At 40.1% G+C, this 23833-nt stretch overlaps 1 protein-coding gene across 5 annotated transcripts in view; it reads left to right on the forward strand.

Annotated features, from left to right (window-relative positions):
• Kiaa1328 (KIAA1328 ortholog) overlaps positions 1-23833 on the forward strand; it is a 286471-nt gene that overhangs the window by 230732 nt on the left and 31906 nt on the right. For all 5 annotated transcript variants that reach the window (XM_036204391.1, XM_036204393.1, XM_036204392.1 and 2 more), the window contains one exon: positions 6348-6453. In XM_036204391.1, coding sequence (XP_036060284.1) covers positions 6348-6453 — 106 coding nt within the window. The remainder of the gene's footprint in view (positions 1-6347; positions 6454-23833) is intronic.

The following is a 23833-nucleotide window of genomic DNA, read 5'->3' on the forward strand; positions in this document are numbered from 1 at the left end:
TAGAGAGCAGAGATTTTATTCTTGCCCAGTGTCAGTGACTCCAGCAGGCTGCCACACTTGGGCAGAACATCATGGTAAGAGGAGCATGTGTAGAGACTGTACATTTCTTGAGATGTAGGAAGTAGAGAAAGAGACAGAAAAGAGCCAGGGATGTACTGATATGTCCTCCACTCCCATCCCCCCATGACTTTCTAATGTTTCTAGAACCTCCAAAGATAGCATCACTAGTTATAGACCAACCTTTCAATTCGTGAACTTTTGTGGGAACATTTCCTACTCAAACTGTAATAATCATGTTTTTTCATTCATTGATTTGATTATTTGCTGAGATATTGGAGTATATGTGATTGTAATGATTGTGTCAAATTTTGTTATCATAAGGGCAAATGCTTCTCAAAACTTTCCATAAAATAGAATGGAAGGTATACATCTGAACTTACTTTATGAGTCCCCAATGCTGAAACTAGACGACCATGAAACAAACTGTAGACCAATATCTATTATAAATATGCATGGAAGTAGCCTAAATAAAAACAGTAGCAAGCTGAATGTAGTGGCATATTAAGAAGATGATAAATCATGACCAAGTGGGATTTCACTCAGTAGTGCAAAGGTGACTCAGCCCAAAAAATCAATCAATGTAAATGCACCACATTAGCAGAACGAAGGCAAAACCACATGGTCATCTCAGTTGACAGAGGAAAACACATTTAACAAAAATCTTTTGTGGGAGATTTCCTAAGCAATTAGAGGGACGTATGTGTAAAACCTACAGAGAATATCATATTCAACTGTAAAACTGAAACCCTTCACTTTTAAAAACAAGGCAAAGGACATGAACTGTCTCCACATCCAGTACACTCTAAATAAAGCTCGTTGGAACACAGCTGTGCCTTTTGTCTACATGTTGCCGTGACTTGTTTTCTTTACTATCACAGAGTTGAACATAGTGACTAGTTGTCTGGCCCACAAAACCTAAGATGTTAACCCCACCCCAGTGCTACATAAGGAAGAGGAAGAGTAGGCTTTGGGGCAGAAACTGGGAACATTTTTATAGGACAGGCTGTGATTGGTGCATGTAACATCCTGTATTTTTTCAAGTACACTGAAACATGAAGAAACTAAGGAATGTAGTATAGCTCGCTGCCAGGGAGAAAAAATAGTGCATTTCAGTGCATCACTGGTAGCTTCTGTTGCAGTCCTGTTTTTAATAATCCCCCCAAACCAGAACTGCTCCGGTATCCACCCACAGCAATAGTGCATGGCACAGAAAAGGACTTGGCAAAGAGAACAAGCTGCATATACACAGTCCTCACCAGAAATAAACTTGAAGAGCTTCCTTTAGTTCTCATGAAAATTAAGAGCAACAATGCTAAAGAACATTTTTAAACCAAATACATATTAAAGCTATAGAGAACAGAAAGGAAATAATAATCAAAAAAGTGCTTGACCCTGAGGAACAAAGATATCATGACTGGGGACAGAACTTGGAGATGTCCTGACCACCAGTGCTGCCTCTTGACCTGGGGAAAGGTTATGCCAGCATTGTGTGTGTGTGTGTGTGTGTGTGTGTGTGTGTGTAAGTATGTATATATGTGTGTGTGTAAGTATGTATATATGTATATATATGTGTGTATATATGTGTGTATATGTATATATATGTGTGTATATGTATATATATGTGTGTGTGTGTGTGTGTGTGTGTGTGTGTGTGTGTGTATTTTTTCCTCAAGCTAAACTGAACATATGATGTAATTCAGCTGTTTTTTAACAACAAGCACAGAAGCAGAAGTTTTTAATCTTTGAACACCATGAAAACATTATCAGAAATGTTGACTATACCAGGCTCTCTTTCTTTGGGGCCACCAACCAGCTCCCAAATCATGACACAGAAACTTATTAGTTTTGAATGCTTGGCCTAGCTTAGGCATATTTTTGGCTAGCTCTTTTAACTTAAGTTAACCTGTTTCTCTTTATCTACCTCTTGCCCCAGGGCTTTTTACCTTTTCTTACTTTCTTTCTTTCTCTATGTCTGGCTGGCTGATGGCTGCCTGGCTGGCCCCCGGCATCTCCCTCGTTCTCTCCTCTCCTCTTCCTCTCAAGCCTAGATTTCTCCTCACATGAACCTCTCTGCCTGCCAGCCCTGCCTATCCTTTCTCTGCCTAGCTATTGGCCATTCAGCTTTTATTAGACTAATCAGGTGCCTAAGACAGGCAAGGTGAAACAGATGCAACACGTCTTTACATAATTAAACACACATCCTTACATCGTTGAACAAATGCAGCACAAACAAATGTACACAATTAAAGGAATATTCCACACCATAAAAATATGTAACACATCTTTGCTTAGTTAAAATAATATTCTACAACAGTTGACAAATGGATAGGCAGACAAACCCAGCTACATAGAAATAGGAAATAGCCCCATCCATCTTTATTTGCAAAAAAATAAAGGTATGTTCACACATGAATAAACACAAGCATTTATATAGAAAATGATTAGCCTAACATTCTTCCTAGAACTTAGGTTTTTTAAAACATATAACATCTTTGTATGTATTTGTGTTTCTAATTGTATAGGGTTGTGTATTTCTATGAATACATAAAGCTACAGAATTGCTGACACACTTATAATATTAAGTCAGAATTTATCAAAGGAACAAATATATGTAGCAGGAATCTTAACAGGTCGTATTAATAAAATCAAACCTGAGGCCAGTTATTGGGGTGAATGCCGGAAGATGAAAGAACCAGAACAAGCCACAGCTTCCTCACCTTGACAGTTCCTCAGCTGATCCCGTTTCCTCAGACTAGAAACTTCTGTGTCCTCATCCCAATGGCTCTCAGCTGAACCGCTGCTCAAAAGCCTGAATGCTTAACCAGCCAAATGCTTCTAGTTTCTGGTCTTCACGCCTTATAGATCTTTCTGTTTTTGCCATCACTCCCTAGGATTAAAGGCTCACTTCTTGGAATTAAAGGCGTGTGTCACCAAGCCTGGCTGTTTCCAGTGTGGCCTTGAACTCAGAGATCCAGAGGGATTTCTGTCTCTAGAATGCTAGGATTAAAGTTGTGAGTGCCACCATTTTCTGGTCTCAATGTCTGTCTAGTGGCTGTTCCATTCTCTAACCCCAGATAAATTTATTAGGGTGCACAATATTTTGGGGAACACAATACCACCACATTTATAGTTAAAAACTAACATGGCTTTTGAAAACTTAACTTTTAAAAAGCTTTGAGAGTAAAAAGAGAAAAGAGAATAAACTTGATCTATACCTGAGAGGCAACATTCTTGACCTCTTTTGGATCCATACCCTTCAGAATTTGATGACAGGTATGGTCCTTCTTCCTACATGTATGCAAATTGCTATGCCTCCTTTTCTAAGGAATCCATCCCTTCCTGAAGTACATTCTTGAAGTGCGCAAGTCCCCTGAACCCTCTGAAAGTTCTGTTCTTCAGTTTCACTTCATCAAGAATCACTTGTCAGAACCAACTTTAACAGAAGTATCAAAACTAAACAGACTAGTGTTTTGTTCCAAGATGGTGACTAAAGATAACAGTTGTCTTTTCCTCCCAGAAATGTCCTCTTCCCTCTCTACTCACCCACAGGCCCCTTCAGTTGTTTCTACTTGTTACTTGTCTTCATCCCCTTCCTGTGTTCTGTCTGTCCTGAATTCTCTGTTGTATTCAATTCCCCAGTCTTTATTCTCTCTGTTCTTAAGTCTGCCATGAGGCTGCTCATCCCTGAAGAACAGCTAGGCACTGTGTTGGGGTGTGATGGTTTGCCTTTCCAAGTTGACAGGTGACTGATATCTGTCCAGCAGACCTGATCGCATTTAAACCAGTGTCACCCTCAACAACTGTGCACTGCTGGCTCTGCGCTTGATTTTCGCTGCACTTCCTCCATAAGATGGGGGGGTGGGGGGACAAGAACCTGAGACTGTTAAAAGAACTAATCACTCAAAATAGTCATTAGAAATGTAGCAACATGTAGTCGGGTTTTTTTCTTTTTTAAAATTTTATTTATTAATATTTTATGTATGAGTGCTCTGCACACCAGAAGAGGACACCAGAACCTATTATAGAAGGCTGTGAGCCACCATGTGGTTACTGGGAATTGAACTTAGGAACTCTGGAAGAGCAGCCAGTGCTCTTAACCACTGAGCCATCTCTCCAGCACCTATGTAGTTGTTTTTAATAAATATTTCTTGAATAAACTATATATTCAACCCTGAGGTTTTTCATTTATTGTTTTTGTTAGTGTAAGTCTCTGCTTCAAGCTCCATGCTCTTCATTTCTGCCTTCCATGTCAGAGTATCCCCTCCCAACTCCTACAGCTAAATACTGTGATCTCTCACTTCTTAATCCTCATACTTTTCATACTGCTTACAACAGCAGTGAAATATAATAGGGAGAATCCTCCCTGTTTCCTGGAAACAGATACAGGCTCCTGCCTTAGTATCTCTGTTACCCTAAGCCAGCCACATAAGTCCCATATCTTTCAGTTTCCTTATTGTCAATTTGATATCAAAATAACATTTATGGGAAAGGTTTTTATGAAGAAAAATAATTTCTAGAAAAGATAAAACTTGAGATAGAGAGGGATAGAGAATCAGACAGGGAGTGGTATCAATTTCACATGTATCCAGAGGAGCCTTGAGAGAAAAGACTGATTATTTTGCACTTTTGGCATTTTAGGATCTGGTATTCCTAACACTCCAAAGCTCACTACATGTTTTGTAGATACTCATTTGTCTTAGTTAGGGTTTTTATTGTTGTGATGAGGCACTATGACCACAGCAATACTTATAAAGAAAACATTTCATTGAGGTGGTAGCTTACAGTTCAGAGGTCCAGTCCCCTATCATCATGGAGGAGAGCATGGTGGTGTGCAGGCAGATATGGAGCTGAGAGTGCTGCATCTTGATCAGAAGCAACAGGAAGTTGACTGACAGTCACACTGAGGGAAGCTTGAGCAAAGAAGAACTCAGAGCCCGCCCCCATGGTGACACACTTCCTTCAACAAGGCCACACCTCCTAAAAATACTATTCCCTTTGGCAGCCATTTTCTTTCAGACCACCACATCATTCTTTCCTACAAGAAAGAGTGGGTCTTCCCAAATAAGCTTTTAATGCATATTGAGCAGCAGTTTCCTAGGAATAAGAGGGAAATTGTGATAGAATTCTCATAGTCCTCCAAAATAAAGTCAGAGATATTTTGTGTTGTTGAAAATTAATAAATATAAAATAAAACCAAATACAAAAAATTAAGTAGGGCTCATAGAGGCCCACTGAGACTGAAGTCTCCATGGGTCTGCACTAGGTTCTCTGCATATGGTTGTTCGCTTGATGTTTTGTGGGACCCCGAACAGTAGGAGTAGGGTGTCTCTGACTCTTTCATCTGCTCTCGAGACCCATTTCTTCCTCTTGCAGCCTTGACATGAGGGTTTGTGCCTAGTCTTAACTGATCATGTTATGCCATGTTTGGGGGTATTCCTGGGATGCCTGCTCATTTCTGGAGGGAAAAGGAGGAGAAATGGATCTAGTGGGAGGAAAAGAGGGGTGTGGAGGAACAGGAGAAATGAAGGGAGAGGGAACTGCAGCTAGGACACATTAACAACAAAAAATACACATAAACTAGACAGATAGACAAAACCAAAAATGCCCCTTTCAGTACTATTATCATTTTATTTAACATCTGGAAGTGAAAAGTAATGAGTCAACTAATCAGTACTTCTTAGACAGGAACAAGGGCCAGATCAGCCCATGCTGTATGGAGATAAATTATTGCTTAGGAATTTCTTAGAACCCTACACTGAAGGTATGTTAATCGTGTCTTTCACATAATAACTGTTGTAGTCCAATACAGACTTTTTTTTCTTAAAGAAATGAGATATTTGTGTCTAATCTTAAATGCTTTTAAAGAGAATCCTTCAACTTGAAAGATCTAGGTGCTAAGATCTTCTGTTTTGTTAGAAAAAAGATTTTTGTTAATAGTTAAAGAACAAATTAAAGAACAAATTAAAACAGCCTACTTCTTAGACATTTCTGTAATAAAGCCAAATCATCAGAAATAGGACAGGCAAATATGTCAGAAAACAAAATAACTTTTCTGTTATTGTACAGATGAGTGGGTTTTGTTTGTTTTTAAGAAAGGCAATGTAAATTACTGATATGTATAAAAACAAAACAACATAAGGAATTTATCTGTCATTGTTCCATTTCAAGAGGAAAATCAGCTATCTGTTGAGACTTTGGGATGCCCCAAATGATCTACTTTGTGATGTGAAGTGAACTTTTCATTTCTTTTATTGAATACTCAAATTATTTCCTTTATTGTTATACAGAGACAATGACAGGAGTTAGAAAAGATGCATCCACATCTCCTATGCCAACAAGAAGCCCTAAGGACCCTGTGACCCTATCATCATCATCCCAGCGCAACACCTCACGGTGAGCCTAGGAGACCCTTGACTCAGTGTTCTCCTTAGGAGAGTGTTTATAAGACTGAAGAAAATTTGACAAATGTAGTGCTCTTACTCTAGAGGCCCTTATTATAAAGCTGTAGATTTGGCAAATTCATTGCAGAGTTCTTTTCTCCATATTTGCACTTTCCGAAATCATCATGACAGTTGGCAAGGATTTCCTTAGAAACCCAAAGCATCCTGTCCACAGAAATTCTGCTTAGTAAAAGGTCCTTCTCAGCTGATCATGGAAGATAATGTATTTGGTCTATAACTTTAAGTGATTAGGAATTCTGAAAATCGCAAAGGATTTTGTGCAAAAGGTGTATTTACATCCACTTATACCAGAGACTTTAAAAAAGTTAATTGTTTGACCAGCCATTTCTGGAGTTAGAGAAATAAATCTATTATTTAAAACTTTTTACATTGATATAGCAACTCACATATTAACATATTATACACTTAAGACTCAATATATAGAAGCATCAGTTTCAGAAGGACTTGGTTTATGTTTCTTTAGGGATAAGGCTGGTTTGGAGCACTTAAATCCCTCATATTATCACATGAATATATATATTTTAAGACTTAACTTGTAGTTTAATTTCCTAAATTGTTGCTCTCAAGGCTGGTGATTTCAAAGGTATACTATAAAACATATCCTTTGGTTTATAGTTTGAGAAAGGCAAGAATTTTAGCTCTTTATTCTCTATAGAGCTATCTTTCATCTAAGTCTCATGTAAGTACAGTGCTACAAAAGACAAGCCTACACATTCTTGAGAAGCAGTATTTGTTCTAACTGTGGCTCTTATTGGCATGTATTTAACTTTGGAGGCAGAAAGATAAACACCACCAAAGCCCTGGGAAGCAACTGCTGCAGAGGATAGCAGGTTGAGCTGCTACCTGTCGAGTGCTATGTACCCAGAACTGTGCCAAACTCTTTGATTTAGTCTAATTTAGTCTCCACAGCCTGTAGAGATAGGACTACCCTCATGCCCATTTTAAATTTGAGGAAACCATGATTCAGAGAGATTGAGTGTGTTGTATAAGACTCTGTTTTAATTTTGATTTTTCATTGCTGTGAAGAGACACCATGACCATGGCTACTCTTATAAAGAAAGCATTTAAGTGGAGTGGTTTGCTTACAGTTTCAGAGGTTCAGTCCATTATCATCATGAGGGGAGCATGGCAGCATGCAGGCAGATGTGGTGGTGCTGGAGCTGAGATTTTTACATCTTGCAAGCAACAGGAAGTCAACTGAACGTCTCACTGAGGAAAGCTTGAGCAAAAGAGATCTCAAAGCCCACCCCCACAGTGACACACTTCCTTCAACAAGGCCACACCTCCTAGAAATACTACTCCCTTTGGCAGCCATTTTCTTTCAAACACAACAGACCCTGGTTAATGAAAAAAGACAGGGCCAGCATTTCAAATTCCAAAGCCATTAACTTAAGTAGTGTAATGGCCAATGTTGCCAGTCTCCCTACTGCAAAGGTGGCATAATCAAAGTAATTAGATAGCTTGCCCTTCTTTCTCCGCTGACCCTCTGTCTTGCTTTTAGTTATGGCATTGCTGGAATTTGCTAAAGAAACAAGTGAGTTCTGATTCTGAAGAGTGGAGGGGTGAAACAAGTGAGTTCTGATTCTGAAGAGTGGAGGGGTTCCTTCTGTTCTCTACCACTTCACATTATGGTTAGAAGCTTGTACTTAGAGCTTCCCATGCAACTCATGTTAATTGGCTTGGCTGAGTTAGAGTCAGCTAATAGTCTAGATTTTCAACCTCAGTGAATTTTACTGTGAATATTCAAATGGCATTTTGTTGGTTGGTTAGTTGGAACTAGGGCTCAAACTCGGGGCTTTGTACATGGTAGGCAAGCACTCCACCCCTGAGCTACACCATAGCACTAAAATATGATCTTTAACACTTTAATGTATTTGTGAAGGTTGAGTTTTAATTTGGAGGGATGCATGAAAATAGGAATAAAATGTTTCTCTGTAAGGGTTTTGTAAATCATCCTCAGCATAAATTTTCTGAATGGAAAATCATATCAGCATGGTAGAGTGTTACAAGCCCTGGTTAAAACTGCTGTGAATACTTATATTTATAGATGTTAAGAAAAAGATTATCCATCTACTGGTCCTTAATACTCCTGATCAGCTAAATATAGATTCTCAGGAGGCTTTTAAATAATAAACACTTGACTAACCAAAAGAACGTGTAGCACACCAGATCCTATCTTTAGAGGAGTGCACAATGGTGTATCATCAGTGTATTATATAAAGTGCAGAGTTGAAAATGATTCAGTACTATGAAAATCAGCCAGCAGGACAGCACAGTGGTGCTTCTCCATCATTAGAATCTAGATTATTTGAATCATTCACGTTTCAAAGTGTACACTAGTCATTTTTTACAGACTTCTTTTTCATTATGGAAACTCTTGATTCTTCCTCCTACAAGTCTTTGAAGAGAATAGATTTTAAGTCTTACTCACCCTAAATTCCAAGAAAGTTTAAGGTTTGTGAAAGGCTTGCAAAAGATGATGGCATGTTTCAGTGCTAGGGGAGATACATTTTTCCTTTGTTCTTGGAAAACACCTTAAGTATCCTACATCATTCCATGTACAGGCAAAGAAAACAGCCATGACAGTCATTTTTCCATTCATGATATAGGTTTTTAATTATTCTGTCTGCTGGCTGTCAATATAATGTGAAATTTTCATTCCCCATTCAAGATGGAAAAAGTTTGTGGCTGAAAATGTTAACATTTGCATTTTTATTTGTTGATTTATTTAAAGGACAGCCTCTCCTACAGCAATCCATCACTTGGTGACACCCCAAATATGAATAATGTATTGTAGACTTGTGGTTACAATGTGTAATAAGTGCTTGAGACAGTAAGAGAATGTTAACTATGTTGCAAATGTAATATTTATCAACTCATAAAGTTTATTGCTTTTGAGGTTCAATAATACTGACCATAGACATTAATATCACTTATCTTGATTTTAGCTGGGTAACTTTGTATGTAGAAATATCTGTCTATCTCATGCTAACAGAATAAATATGTAATTTACAGCACAAGCAAAAAGAGCATTATAGCCTCCTTCCCTGCTGGAGGCCCTGGCACTTCTTTCTCTCCATTCCCCATGACTGCGGCTCTAGTTGTGCACCCCTAAACTACCAGGGATGGGAAGGACAGTGGTTTGTGCCCTTGGCCCAAGAGGATTGAGAGACTAGCCAAAATTATACTGTTCACTTCCGCTTAGTAAGAACAGGTGATCCTGCATAGGCCAGTCCACCTGGAGGGGCTTTGTCCCTTCTCGTTGTGAGCACCATGTGGATATATGGACCTTAGCTTGGTCAGAAAGCTGGGGATGTTCTCTGTTCCTCCAAAACTGAACTGCACGATTCTCTTTTATCCATCATGAAGCCAGAGATGGGCAGGTTACCCTTTGCTTCTCAAACGAATTGGGAGGAACATAAATATTACTTTTTACATAGCACAAATATACCCTTGTGTACCATCCCAAACTGGTATGTCCACTGCCAACAATAAAAAATAAAAGAAGTTTCTAACCACCAAAGCCAAAGAAGTTATGTTTATTACCTACATCAGCTATAATTGGTGTGCACTCCATTAAGGTGCAGAATTATGCATTTCTTTGCTGTAAATAACTTTTCTGATTGTACTTGCTGTATGCCAATTTAACCAAAAAGTATACTTCCATTAGGCAGATACTTGCATTAATGTAGCTTTGGATTTCAAGTCTTTTATCTTAAGCCATACTAGGAGATAAGGTAGTATACAGCTGTATGCCCTTTCATGTGACATGATGCATTCCATATTAACATGAAGGAAGTGCCTTCTGTGTTTCTTCAGAGCAGCAGAAATGTCACTTTTTAAAATACTGATGAGTTTCTAGTTCTAAGTTCTATGACAACATAATGATGATAAACAGAGACTAACTCCAGGCTCATGGCTGTAGGATTAATCCACAGTCTCTAAAGTGCAAGACCTCTGAGCTCCTTCTCTGCTCCTCCGTGACTCATTAAATATTAGGGTACTTGCTCTTGCATATCTGTTGAATAAAATGCTATTGTGTAAATGTAGCAGGTTTTCACTATGCAGTCATCAGCAAATGGACATCTACTGGTTTTGATTGGATCGTGATATGCTGATGTAGTAATTCTCACTCCTAAATCCCGTTCATACCTCAGTGTAGTAGTGAATACGTGGAATGTGAGCACTCAGATGGGCTGAGGCGGAAGGGTTTTCAGTTAGAGGCCAGACAGGGATACATAACAAGAATAATAAATTACTACTTTTCTCATTATTTTCAGTAAATGCCTGACAAGAATCAACTTCAGGGAAGAGGGAGGGGGTTATTTTTGCTCACTGTGGTGCAGCTGAAACATGACACTGCTTGTGTACATCACTGCAGACAGTAGACAGAGATGTGCACATGCTCAACTGAAGTGGTTTTCCCTTTTTATTCATTGGGGACCCAGCCCATGCTACTGCCAGCCACATTCAGGATCTCCTACCTCCATGAAATTTCCTTAAAAAATACCCTTGTGGACACACTCAGAGGTATGCCTCAGTAATTCCCTAGGTGTTTTTTATGCAATAATGTTGACAAGAAAAATTAGCCGTCATAAACCCATTTCAAAAATAAAATGCTGCAATCACCCATACCTCTTTGCATACCTGCTTTAATAGACTTGGGTAAGAAAAATGAACCTAATAGGCTAAGTAGCAATACTAAAGGAGTGAATGTGGCTTGAGGAAACTTTTTAGGAAATTGTTAGCATGGGAATAATGCTCAGCATTATCATATTGTCTCAGCTTATATCTACTAGTGACCTAGAATCCAGTCCTCAGCTTCAGGAAATGCTACAAAGTCCAGACTGCAGAGTAAAGACAAGATCTAAAGTATTTTATTCTTTACACTTTTTTATTATACAGTCCAGATGTTCCATAACAATGATATGTTGCCAATGTAGTTTTTAATTTTGTCTTTGCTTCCTTCCTTATTTGTTGTCACGCCTTTGCTTTGTGATCCAGACTGCCCTCAAATTTGTAGTCTCCTACATCAACCTCTCAAGTGCTTAGATTTCAATTATGCACCTCCATGTTTAGCTGTTAAAAAAATATTTAAAATGAAAGCAGAAGGAACACATTTACAGCAAGCAAACACACTTCAAAATGTTATACTCCGTAATTCCAAGTAGTTGCAGAATTGCTAAGGTTACCCCTGGCTCATGTGACATAAACATTCCATCTCTTTGTCAGTGCAGCAGTAAGGGAAGGGTTGTGCTTTCTGTGGTGTGTCAACCGAACTCTGGAAACTGTAGTTAGTGGCATCTGTTCAACATTGCAGTCTTTGCTATCATTTCACAGTTTTTAGCCTCATGAATTACAGTTGGGAATTCTTCACCTGATTTGAGGTCACCAGATTCCCTTAACTTCAACTTTTGAGAAACTTTTTTTGGGTGCCACTAACTGTTCTAGGCACTTGAATACCTTTGTAGAAAATTGCTTTATATATGTTACATAAAATAATCCTCAGAATCATGAAAACATAAGCCTCCAAGAGGCAATTAAGAACACCTAAGAGCCCTGTAACACCTGGGTTTATAGGCCTGGTCTTCAATGCTAGCTTTGCAGTTTTGAAAAATAATTTCATCTCATCTATAAAATGGGAATAATAACAGCTCCCTTATACGCATGTCATGATGATTAAGCAAGGTAGTGTATCTAAAGTACTTCACACTATCCTGTTCTGTGCTAAATGCTTCACAAAGAGTAACTACCATTATAGAACTTCCCAAGGCCACATAAGCCTGAGAAGCATGGTGTGATTCCAAGCTTTAACCTAACACAATATTAGGAATATGGTTAGGTTCAACTCTGAGGTGAACATTCAACTTGTTTGTTTTGTTTTGTCCATTATTTGGTTTTGGATTGATTTTTCTAAGAGGGCCTCACTGTGTATCCCAGGCTAGCTTAGGACTTGTGATCTTCTTGCCTTAACTTTTCACGTGCTGGAATTTCAAGCAAATACCACTATACCAAAAATATGGTTCCTTTATGTTTTGGCCATGCAACAGAAATTTAAATCCGACTATATTGGACACATCCAACATGCTAACATCCATTTTACCTTTCTCCTGTGCTCTGGGGAAGAAGAATTGTCAGGAAAACTGGAACAATGTGTGTTAATGATACTAGTCTCACCATTAAATATCATGGATAGTACCACTGCAAAGATTGGTGTAAAGGTAATCATGAATGATCTGCATTAGCAGAATTTATCTGGTATAGGCAGATGTCACTATTAGTAAAAATACTTCCCATACAAGGAGGAGAATCTGATAACCCACCTACAGCCAATAGGCTATGTCAAACAAGGTAGAAGGCGAGTGCCCACACCCAAGGTTGTGCTCTGACTATACATGTGTTCCATGGCACTCACACATATCATACAGAAAAAGATAATTTTTTTAAGTTGTAAACAAGATTTTCTTGATAACAAATATTCTACCATCATGGAATGTCTCTTCTTGTTTTTTGTTCTAAATAGTTGGAGAAGGAGTAAATATTGGCTATATAATAATTAATATTTAATGTGTGTCTAGGACATTTGTTTCAAGAGTCACTTGAGGGCTGGTTGAAGTTACTGATAATAGATATTTATTCTCATAAATTAGCCTTTTGTAAACATGCTGAAAGGGTTGAATTCCCTCCAACCAGCACTTATAAAACTTGTCTGAGGGCCTGGGGATTTAGCTCAGTGGTAGAGCGCTTGCCTAGCAAGCACAAGGCCCTGGGTTCGGTCCTCAGCTCCGACAAAAATCAAAAACAAAACAAAACAACAACAACAACAACAACAAAAAAAAAACATACAAAAACAAAAACTTGTCTGCAAGTAGAATTGCTTGGAAATCCTTGTAAATTACTCATTTCTATGCCTTATCCTTGTAAATTACTCATTTCTATGCCTTATCCTAGATTGCTTGAGTCAAAACTACTAGAAATGAATCCCAGTAATATGACTATTGTTTTCCAAATTTCTCTGTAAAAGTCACTGTCTAGAGATATGCACTTGCAACCCAGCACACCAGCATTCTCCCTCTCTGCCTTCCGGTTCTGCCTAACCCTAGGGCCTCTGCTTCCCATTGTCTTTAGAATGGGGCCATCAGTATCCATTAAAAAGCCTCTAGGGAAGACTATTAGGATCTCAAAGAGCCAGTATTAATCTAAATAGTTGGTACTAGAAATTAGTCACTAAGACCTATTGCTGACGCCAGCCTTCTCTATGACAGGCTGTATGAAAGATGGCTCAATCTATAAAGAATCAGAATCAGTAGGACATATGTGTAATTATTAAAGGAAATGTTTCAGATTGTCTTGCATAGTTTGAAGCTGGATAGTCCAAAAATTGCCATCTATATGCTAGAGAGCCAAGAACTTCATAGTTGCCCAGTCTAAATAGATGGAAGCCTCAGAAGAACGGTGATGATGCAGCCCAGTCCAAAGCCGAAGGTTTGAACATTCCTGAGAGAGTTGCCAGCTGGAGTATGTGGAAAGGCTGAAGAAGCTGAAATCTGTTTCAGCAGACAACAGCAACAAAATAAAACACTCAGGAGAAGGAAGCTGGCACTATGACCAGTGAAGGGGTGACAGGAACCCTAAACCTCATGGGGAATTGGAAAAGCAATATGGAAAAAGAACATACCAACTTACAACTCCACCCAGAGCTCCTTAGCTATGGATAGGGCCCTAACATTGCCTGCAGGAGTAAGTGCTAGCAACCCAGTCTACTACTACAAGACTGGCAGTCCTAACTACAGGAGAATTCCACGACACTTATATCTTTAAATTCAACCCAGGGAGGTAGCTATTCTGTTTGGTTTTTTTGGGTTGTTTGTTTTGTTTGTTTGTTTAATTAAATTTTTAGATTTATTTTACATACCAACCAGTTTCCCTCCCTTCTCTCCTTCCGTTTCCTTCCCCCACCTTCCATCTTACCCCCTCCCCCATCCATTCCTCCTCCTTTCTGAAAGGGTCAGGCCTCCCATGGGAGTCAACAAAGCATGCTATATCAAGCTGAGGCAGGACCAAGCAAGCTCCTCCCCCTACATCAAGGCTGGGCAAGGCATCCCAGCATGGGGAATGGGTTCCCAAAAGCCAGGAGCTAGCTATTCTAAGTTACTCCTCTGTTCCAAAGAAGAAACACCTTTGGACTGCACCAGCCCCCAGAATTTAAACAACTACAGTAGCCACTGCTAACTAACCCATTGTCTCAGTGGCCAGCCAAGGGGTTAGCAAAGCTGATCACCAGATCTGTTAGAAGCTCTAGGGTCAGCACTTGACTCACTCATTGGGCATAGGCCAACTCCCTCAGCATCCTTACCTTGAGGACCAGCATCTGCTATAGCCACAATGATGAATCCACTCATGTTTGCCCTGCAATAATTAGGGATGGTGTCTTCCCAAGTGCATGATCTTGAGACTGTATCTACTCTTGTGAAATCTGTTTCATCCATACCTGTGCTTGGAAGCATCCAGAAGAGCCCTATAGCTCCAGAAATGTAGCTGCCTGTGGTCTCAACCCTTGCCCACACCTATGCTTACCCTGAAATATCTAGGCAGCATCCCTTCCTGTGTGGTGATCTTGGAACTATAGATGTTAGTACAAAAAGGCTTGGTATCACTCAAGCTTGTCCCTAAGGAGCAGGGAAAGGAACATCCATGTCCTTCAACTCTATGAGTGTAATCCACAGGACCACAAGTATTCCTATCACAGCCTTTCTCATGTAACCTAGAGATAATCTCAACAAGCTGTGTAGCTCCCTCCAGAGCCATAGACAACAGAGTCAAGGTGCCATCACCAAGTGTTTTTAAACCACAGGAACTAGGTTTTCCCCACATTCCTCACCACAGGGGGTATGGATATAAGCATCATGAGCCCAAATATTAACTCTGTATTTTCTGAATAATCTAAAGTATATCTTCTCTGTAGCTCACAAATTGTAGACCACATCTACCATTGCTAACAGCATTTGACACACTGTCTTAGTTTGGGTTCTATTGCTGTGAAGAGACACCATGACCCTGGCAATTCTTATATAGGAAAACATTTAACTGGGGCTAGCCTACAGACAAGAAGCATGGCAACATGCAAATAGATATGCTGGAGAAGGAGCTGAGAGTCAGGCATCTTGATCTGCAGGCAGCAAAAGGAGACTGCCTCACTAGGCCTGCCTTGAGTATATAAGACCTCAAAACCTGCCTCCACAGTGGCACATTTCCTCCAACCAGGCCACACCTACTCACACCTAATAGTGCTACTCCCTATGGGACAAGCATTCAAACACATGAGTCTATGGGGGCCATTCCTATTCAAACCACCACATTCCACTCCCTAGCCCCCATAAGCTTGTAGCCATAAAATAATGCAGAAATGCATTCAGTCCAACCTCAAGAGTCCCTATAGTCTATAACAGTTTTGAACTTGTTTAAAAGTCCAAAGTTCAAAGTCTTCTGAGATTCGTGCAATATCTTAACTGTAATCCCATATAAAATCAAAATCAAAAGGCAGATGATACACTTCCAGCATATAATTGTACAGGATATACATTACTGTTCCAAAATGGATGAAAGGGAGCATAGTCAGGAAATACTGGACCAAAGCAAAACCAAAAACCAGCTGTGTAAAGTCCAAACGCTGCATCTCCATGTCTGATGTTAAAGCTCTTCAGATGAACTTCTTTCACCTTTTTGGCTGCCAACACTTCTTTCTCTTGGGCTGTTTCCACTCCCTGTTAGCAGCTTTTCTTGACAGGTACCTATGACTGGCATCTCCAAAATTTTGGGGTCTATAAGGCAATCCAAACTTCACAGCTTCACACAGTGGCCCCTGTAGGTCTGCATGCAGGAACACCTATGACACATGCCTGGACTCAGTGGCTTTCCTGAACAGTAGAGGGAGATTCTGTAGCCCTTTCTTCTATCATTGACTCTGAAGCCATAACCATGTGGCAGAAGCTGCCAAGTTCTGCTGTTTGCTGGGGCTGGAACATGCCCCCCTCATTCAGTTATGTCTTCACGAGCTTTATGTTTTCCACGACTACCTTCACTGCCTAAGGTTGACTGTCCTAGAACTTGCTCTATAGACTAGGCTGGCCTCAGAGATCTGCTTGCCTCTGTTTCCTGAGTTCTGGGTTTAAATGTGTGCACCACCATGCCTGGATCTAAACTGCTCTTTGATTTCTTTTTAACAAGTAGGAAGCATAGCTAGGTGGGGTCTTGTCTTGCCATGAGGTCACCACTCTCTTTGTTCCATTTCTTAATTTGTTTCTCCTCTTGAACACAGGATTTAGCTCCATTCTACTTCCTGGTGCCCTTTTCTCCTCAGTTTGTACATTTTGTAGTTTTCCTTGCTCAGCTTGCTTCTTTTCAGTGTAGATCTTCATAAGAGTGAACATTAATAACCACATGACAGAGTCTGTACTAGGCTGTTTTGAGATTTCCTCTGCCAACAGAATTAATCCCAAACTCTTAACTTTATACTCAGGCAGACATCTCAGACGAGGGCAAAAAGCAGCCACATTCTTTGCAAAATATCACAAGAACAGTCTCTAAGCCACATACTAAAATTCTTCTCCTCTGAAACTGTAGTTGTTTTTTTTTTGCTTTTTTTAGGGGACCTGCCACACAGCTCCCAAATAAATCACACCCAGAAGCTTGTTCTTAATTATAAATGCCCGGCCTTAGTTTGGCTTGTTGCTAGCCAGCTTTTCTTATCTTAAATTATTCTGTCTACTTTTGCCTTTGGGCTTTTCCTTTTCTGTTTCTGTATACCTATGTTTCTTACTCTGTGGCTTGCTGGTTGGGTAGCTGGGTGGCTGGCCCTTGAAGTCCTCCTCTTTCCTCTTTCGTTTGTCTCTCTGTCTTCCCAGATTTCTCCTTCTATTAATTCTTTCCGTCTGCCAGCCCCACCTATCCTTTCTCCTGCCTTGCTATTGGCCATTCAGTTCTTTATTAGACCATCAAGTGTTTTAGACAGGCAAAGTAACATAGCTTCACAGAGTTAAACAAATGCAACATAAACGAAAGTAACATACCTTAAAATAATATTCTCCAACATGACACCTCTTGAGCCAGACCCCCACACCTCAAATCATCCTGAGCACCACTGTCTTCCATGCTTCTACTAGTATGGCCCATTAAGCCACACTTAAAGCATTCAACTGCATTTCTAATCCAAAGTCCCAAAGTCCACATTCTTCCAAACAAAAGTATGACCAGACCTATGACAGCAATACCCCAGTCCCTGGTACCAGCTTGTCTTAGTTAGGGTTTCTGTTACTCTAATGAAACACCATGACTAGAAAGCAAGTTGGGGAGGAAAGGGTTTATTCAGTTTACATTTCCACATTGCTGTTCATCATCAAAGGAAGTCAGCAACAGGAACTCAAACAGGGCAGGATCCTGGAGGCAGGAGCTGATGCAGAGGTCATGGAGGGGTACTGCTACTGGTTTGCTTCACATGGCTGCTCAGCCTGCTTTCTTATAGAACCCAGGACTACCAGCCCAGAGATGACATCATCAACAACATACTGGACCCTCCCCCATTGATTACTAATTGAGAAAACACCTTACAGCTTGATCTCATGGAGGAATTTCATCTGAGACTCCTCCTTTCTTATGATTCTAGCTTGTGTCAAGTTGACACATAAAACCAGCTAGTACACACAGCACCTAAGGATTCCCCCTTTGTCTTCTAAAACCTGTAGTCTACAATTAACCAGTGTCACAAGCCTAAACAATACCTACAACTAAAAACTGCACTGAGAAAAGGACATGTCCTGCCAGAGCTGTGGCTGCTGGTGCCAAAAGTCCAGGCATAGCCCATATCCCTCCTGAGAGCCTTGGGGTAGGTCTTCATATCCTTTACTTCAGGAACCAAAGCTGCTGTTCCTTCAACCCTTGGTATCACCTGTGTTTTCCCTGAGGGACATAGTCCTCTTCCCATCCCATATCACCAAGACAGATGTAGCTGCCTGAAGCCCTGGTGCCATCAAGTCTGTGAAGCCTAGAAACACACAGCTTTGGAGGCAGACATTCATTGCAAAATCATATGGCTACTCTCATGAGCAAGCTACAATCTGGGTTGTTGAAGCACTCATAAACACATGATGTCTTTCAAATATAAAATATCACATTGAGACTATACTTTTTATTTCCCCTATAACCCAAACTAAAGTATCTGTCCAGATGACATCCTGTACCCTATTTAAAGAATTTTTTTTCTTACGCTATTTCACAAAATTGGAACAAATGCTTGTTACACTAGGTTTGCTTGGATCAGCATTTAGAAGGGATCAATAATTCTCTAGAAATAGATTCTCAATTTCAAGGAAATCTATTAAATTCCTGAAAAATATTTTAAGCTGATGATACTAAGGAAACTCAATGAGATGCAATAAAATATATAAAAAAAATTTCCAAAAGAGAAGAGAAAAGTTAGTTACAGGTGTGAATGAGAACTTCACCAAAGGGACAAATCACAAAAACTAATACAAAGTCTTTGAACTGGAAAATTTGATGAAATAAAAATAGTTTCCACAGCAAACTAGAACAAGCATAAGAAAGAATTTTTCTGAACTTGAGCACAAGTCACTTGATCTAGCCTATCCAGACAGAAGAGAGAGAAGCAAGGAGAGGAGAAATGGGAACAGAGGGGAGGATACTGCCTACAGGAGTTACACTGTAAGCAAACAAATACATGATGGGGATTCTAGAAAATGCAAAAGGCACTGAAGATTGGTTTCACAAAGTAATAGCTGAAACCTCAGTTCTTCAATGAGGCATGGTCATTCTGATTGACGAATCTCAAAGGATTGCAACCAGATTCAAATAAAACAGACTTTCACCAACACATGGTCAAATTTTCAAAAATACAAGTCAGAGAGAAAATCTTAACAGAAAAAGAATCAAGTCACGTATAAGAAAAAGATTATTGAAGACTATGACTGATTTTTTTTTTAGAGGAAACCTTACACTCTAGAAGAGAATGACATGATACATTCAAAATACAGAAGGAAAAATAGTGCCAATCAAGAATACTGTTCCAAGGAAAGTTATCTTTCAGAACTGAAAAAGACAGTGTCTTTTGCAGAGATTGAGGGCATTTGTCACTGCCAGATCAGTGCTACAAGAAGTCTTAAAGTAGTCTTACAATTGAAAGAATGATAACTGCCATTACGAAAATGCATGAAGTTCACTAAAAGAACAGATACATGAAAGAGAAAGGGAGTCAAACCTTAGCATGACAGAAAATACCTAACCACCAAAATAATTAAAAGGTGATAAGGAAAAACAATAGACAAAGTAAATGTAATACAGTTAAGATGGAAGGAGAACATTCATATTTATCAACAATAACCTGACTATAAACATTAAGTTCACCAGTCAAAATACATACACTGTCTAAATGAATTAAAAGTATCTACTACCTACAAGAAACTCACTTCACATATCTCTGTGTGTGTTTAGATAGATAGATAGATAGATAGATAGATGATAGATAGATCGATCGATCACAAGTCAACTATTGGGAAGAGAACTGCCAGACAAGTGGAAACCAAAGCAAGCAGGAATATCTCTACTCAGATATTGCCAACAGACAGCTGTTTGTAAAAGTATGCCTTGTCATAGGGAAAAAATGGTCCAAATTGTCTATGACAGTACCAAGAAAATCACTTGAATAAATTAAAATTTGGTCCTCAACAATATTTTTAGTATCCTTAAAGAATATTAGAAAAGTAGAATGACAAAGCTATTGCATTTCCTCTTAATGACATTTTGTATATAGTTTATATATGAATATATAACTCAACATATTTAACATTTTTCATATTGAGAATAATGTACCCCCAAGATCATCCTTTTTCCCTTCAGAATTCTTTATTTTTTGTATGTACTAATGGGAAGTGCATGAATACCTTTATTTTTGTTAGCATTAAGACTTCTGGATCCATATTCTCACCAAAATGTCTTGGCTGAACCTTGAAGAAAATTAAGTGCTTCCTGGTATGCAAACCCAGCTGAGTATCCTTGATCCAAATAGCTGAACTCCAAAATGCTCTCAAACCTAAAACCCTTAAGTGCTAACATGACACTTAAAATTTGTCAGATACTGAAGCATTTAATAGTTTGGATTTTTAGGTTAGGCTGCTCAACTCGTAAAGTGTACTTATACGTAATAAACATTTAAAAGCCCCCAAATCTGAAATGCTTCTGATCCCATACATTCCATGCTCAACTCATATTACCTGTGGAAGAAAGCTTCCAAATTAGTCAGACTCCAAGGCAATTAACCAGTGCACTCCTTACCTGTTCACTTCAGGCTTTCTTGATTTTTTTTAATAAATATTTTTATTTTATAATTAATTTAATATATCAGCCATGGATTCCCCTGTCCTCCCTCCTCCCACCCTCCAGCCTTCACCCCCAACCCACCCCCCATTACCACCTCCTCCAGGGCAAGGTCTCCCCTGGGGTGTCAGCCCAGCCTGGTAGATTCAGTTGAGGCAGGTCCAGTCCCCTCCTCCCTGCACCAAGGCTGAGCAAAGTGTCTCATCATAGGCCCTAGATTCCAAAAAGCCAGAAAACATGCACCAAGGACAGGTCCTGGTCCCACTGCCTGGGGGCCTCCTAAACAGTTCAAGCTCATCAACTGTCTCACTTATCCAGAGGGCCTAGTCCAGTTCCATGGGGGCTCCTCAGCTATTGGTTCACAGTTCATGTGTTTCCACTAGTTTGGCTATTCGTCCCTGTGCTTTTTCCAATCATGGTCTTGATATCTCTTGCTCATATAATCCCTCCTCTCTTTTGCTGGTTAGACTCCTGGAGCTCCACCTGGGGTTTGGCCGTGGATCAGCTTTCTTGATTTTTATTAGTGATGGTACATACTGAAGTATGACTGTTGCCTAGATTGAAATATCATTATCATGTTGGTTGATCCCCGCTAGTAAATGTTTGTATAGTGATCATCCTGCGGGAATATAAACCTCTGTGTGGTGGGCAGAGGAGAATGGACAAGCCCTTCCTCCACAGGAGCTACCTGGAAACCACAGCAGCAACCAGAGCTGCGAAGTCAGTCCTAAGTCTAGTGCCAGCACAGCCGTGCAGAAATTGGCCATCATGTGTGTACAGTTGTGTGTTGTATACAGGCATTATATCATAAAGACAATATAGAAGTCTTGCTTTGTCCATGGGACTTTTTTTAATGCTGTAAAATCAATTAATTGATGCTGGAAACTTGTAAACTCCTTTCTGGGACCCTGAATAATGCTACTGATGCACGTGAAAGAGCCACAGTGGAAAGACAGAACTAGAAAGGGAAATCCCTTTGCTTCTTGCTAAGGACTGTCTCCTCCTTAGAATGTGGGCGAAGTCTTCTCTGTAGCCACCACAGTCTACATGTGGCATTAACAGAGGTTGGAACACACTCCCCACTGGTTGCAGAACAGAATGCTCACCAGAAGTGCAGACTCCATTTGGATGCTATAGTGTTCTCTAATGAAGTGTTACCATGTTACCTCAGGTCAATGGAGATGCCATTCCAGCTGTCTAAGACACGTCCTCAGTGTCCTTTCATTCCATCCAGTCTAACCTCATGGCTGAGAAATGCTTCTTAAAGACCAGTTGCCAGGACCCTACTGCCAGCTCCTGTTTTCTGGCCTTTTAACTGGTAGTAGAAAAGCCACATCTGGTAAGCACCATGGCAATGTGGATCCTAACCAGCATAGATCACAGACTTATGGTAAGCACCATGGCAATGTGGATCCTAACCAGCATAGATCACAGACTTAACACCTGAATGGCTCACTAGTGGTACTGGCACTGAGCCTCTGGGAACCTGAACCTCTGTGGACTTGAGGAGATATAGGGGACACTGGCACTGCTGTAATGCCCACTGATAAACCTGTAGCCTGGGTTGCAGTTTCTCTTCCACGCTCCTCTCAGGGGCTGCTTGAGCTCCACAGCTCTCCCAGAACTATCTTTCTCCACTTGTATACTGTACCACAGCAGACCCCATTCATGCCTTCTCCACATGTATACTGTACCACAGCAGACCCCATTCATGCCTTCTCCACGTGTATACTGTACCACAGCAGACCCCATTCATGCCTTCTCCACGTGTATACTGTACCACAGCAGACCCCATTCATGCCTTCTCCACGTGTATACTGTACCACAGCAGACCCCATTCTTTCCTTCTCCACGTGTATACTGTACCACAGCAGACCCCATTCATGCCTTCTCCACGTGTATACTGTACCACAGCAGACCCCATTCATGCCTTCTCCACATGTATACTGTACCACAGCAGACCCCATTCTTTCCTTCTCCACATGTATACTGTACCACAGCAGACCCCATTCTTTCCTTCTCCACGTGTATACTGTACCACAGCAGACCCCATTCATGCCTTCTCCACGTGTATACTGTACCACAGCAGACCCCATTCATGCCTTCTCCACGTGTATACTGTACCACAGCAGACCCCATTCTTTCCTTCTCCACATGTATACTGTACCACAGCAGACCCCATTCTTTCCTTCTCCACTTGTATACTGTACCCCACAGCAGACCCCATTCTTTCCTTCTCCACTTGTATACTGTACCACAGCAGACCCCATTCTTTCCTTCTCTACGTGTATACTGTACCACAGCAGACCCCATTCATGCCTTCTCCACGTGTATACTGTACCACAGCAGACCCCATTCTTTCCTTCTCCCTTTTATACAAATATCTTGATGTACAGCTACTGAGATACATGCTATAGGCCACAAAGTGTTGACTTTGACTCAGACCAGATTTCATGACATGTTTGTAACATGTTATCGTTACTTTTGTGGTGTTGTTTATATTGCCATTAACATTTTAATTTCACAGCCTGCAGATTTCATGGACTTTTGTGTTCTCTCTGCTTCTTTTGATACATACAGGGTATATCCTGGGATCACATTCCTTTTAGATCAAAAGAAAGAAAGTACAGTTGATGCATTTGAAGTATCCAGACAACTTCAAATCTGATGGTTAAAAAAGAAATTGTTTGAGGACAAAAAGTAAATTATTTTCAGCTAATATGAGTGAGTAGGGCCCTCCCTGTAGGTTTTCCTGTCCTGGAAGCTGTTTCCCAAATAGCCAACACTGAGACTTAATATTACTTGTAAATGCTTGGCCAATAGTTCAGGCTTATCACTAGCTAACTCTTACATTTAAATTAACCCATATTTATTATCTACCCTCTACCACGTGGCTTGGTACCTTTTGTCAGTACAACATGCTCATC

Source organism: Onychomys torridus, chromosome 13 (genome assembly GCF_903995425.1).
Source record: "Onychomys torridus chromosome 13, mOncTor1.1, whole genome shotgun sequence".
Lineage (NCBI taxonomy): Eukaryota > Metazoa > Chordata > Mammalia > Rodentia > Cricetidae > Onychomys > Onychomys torridus.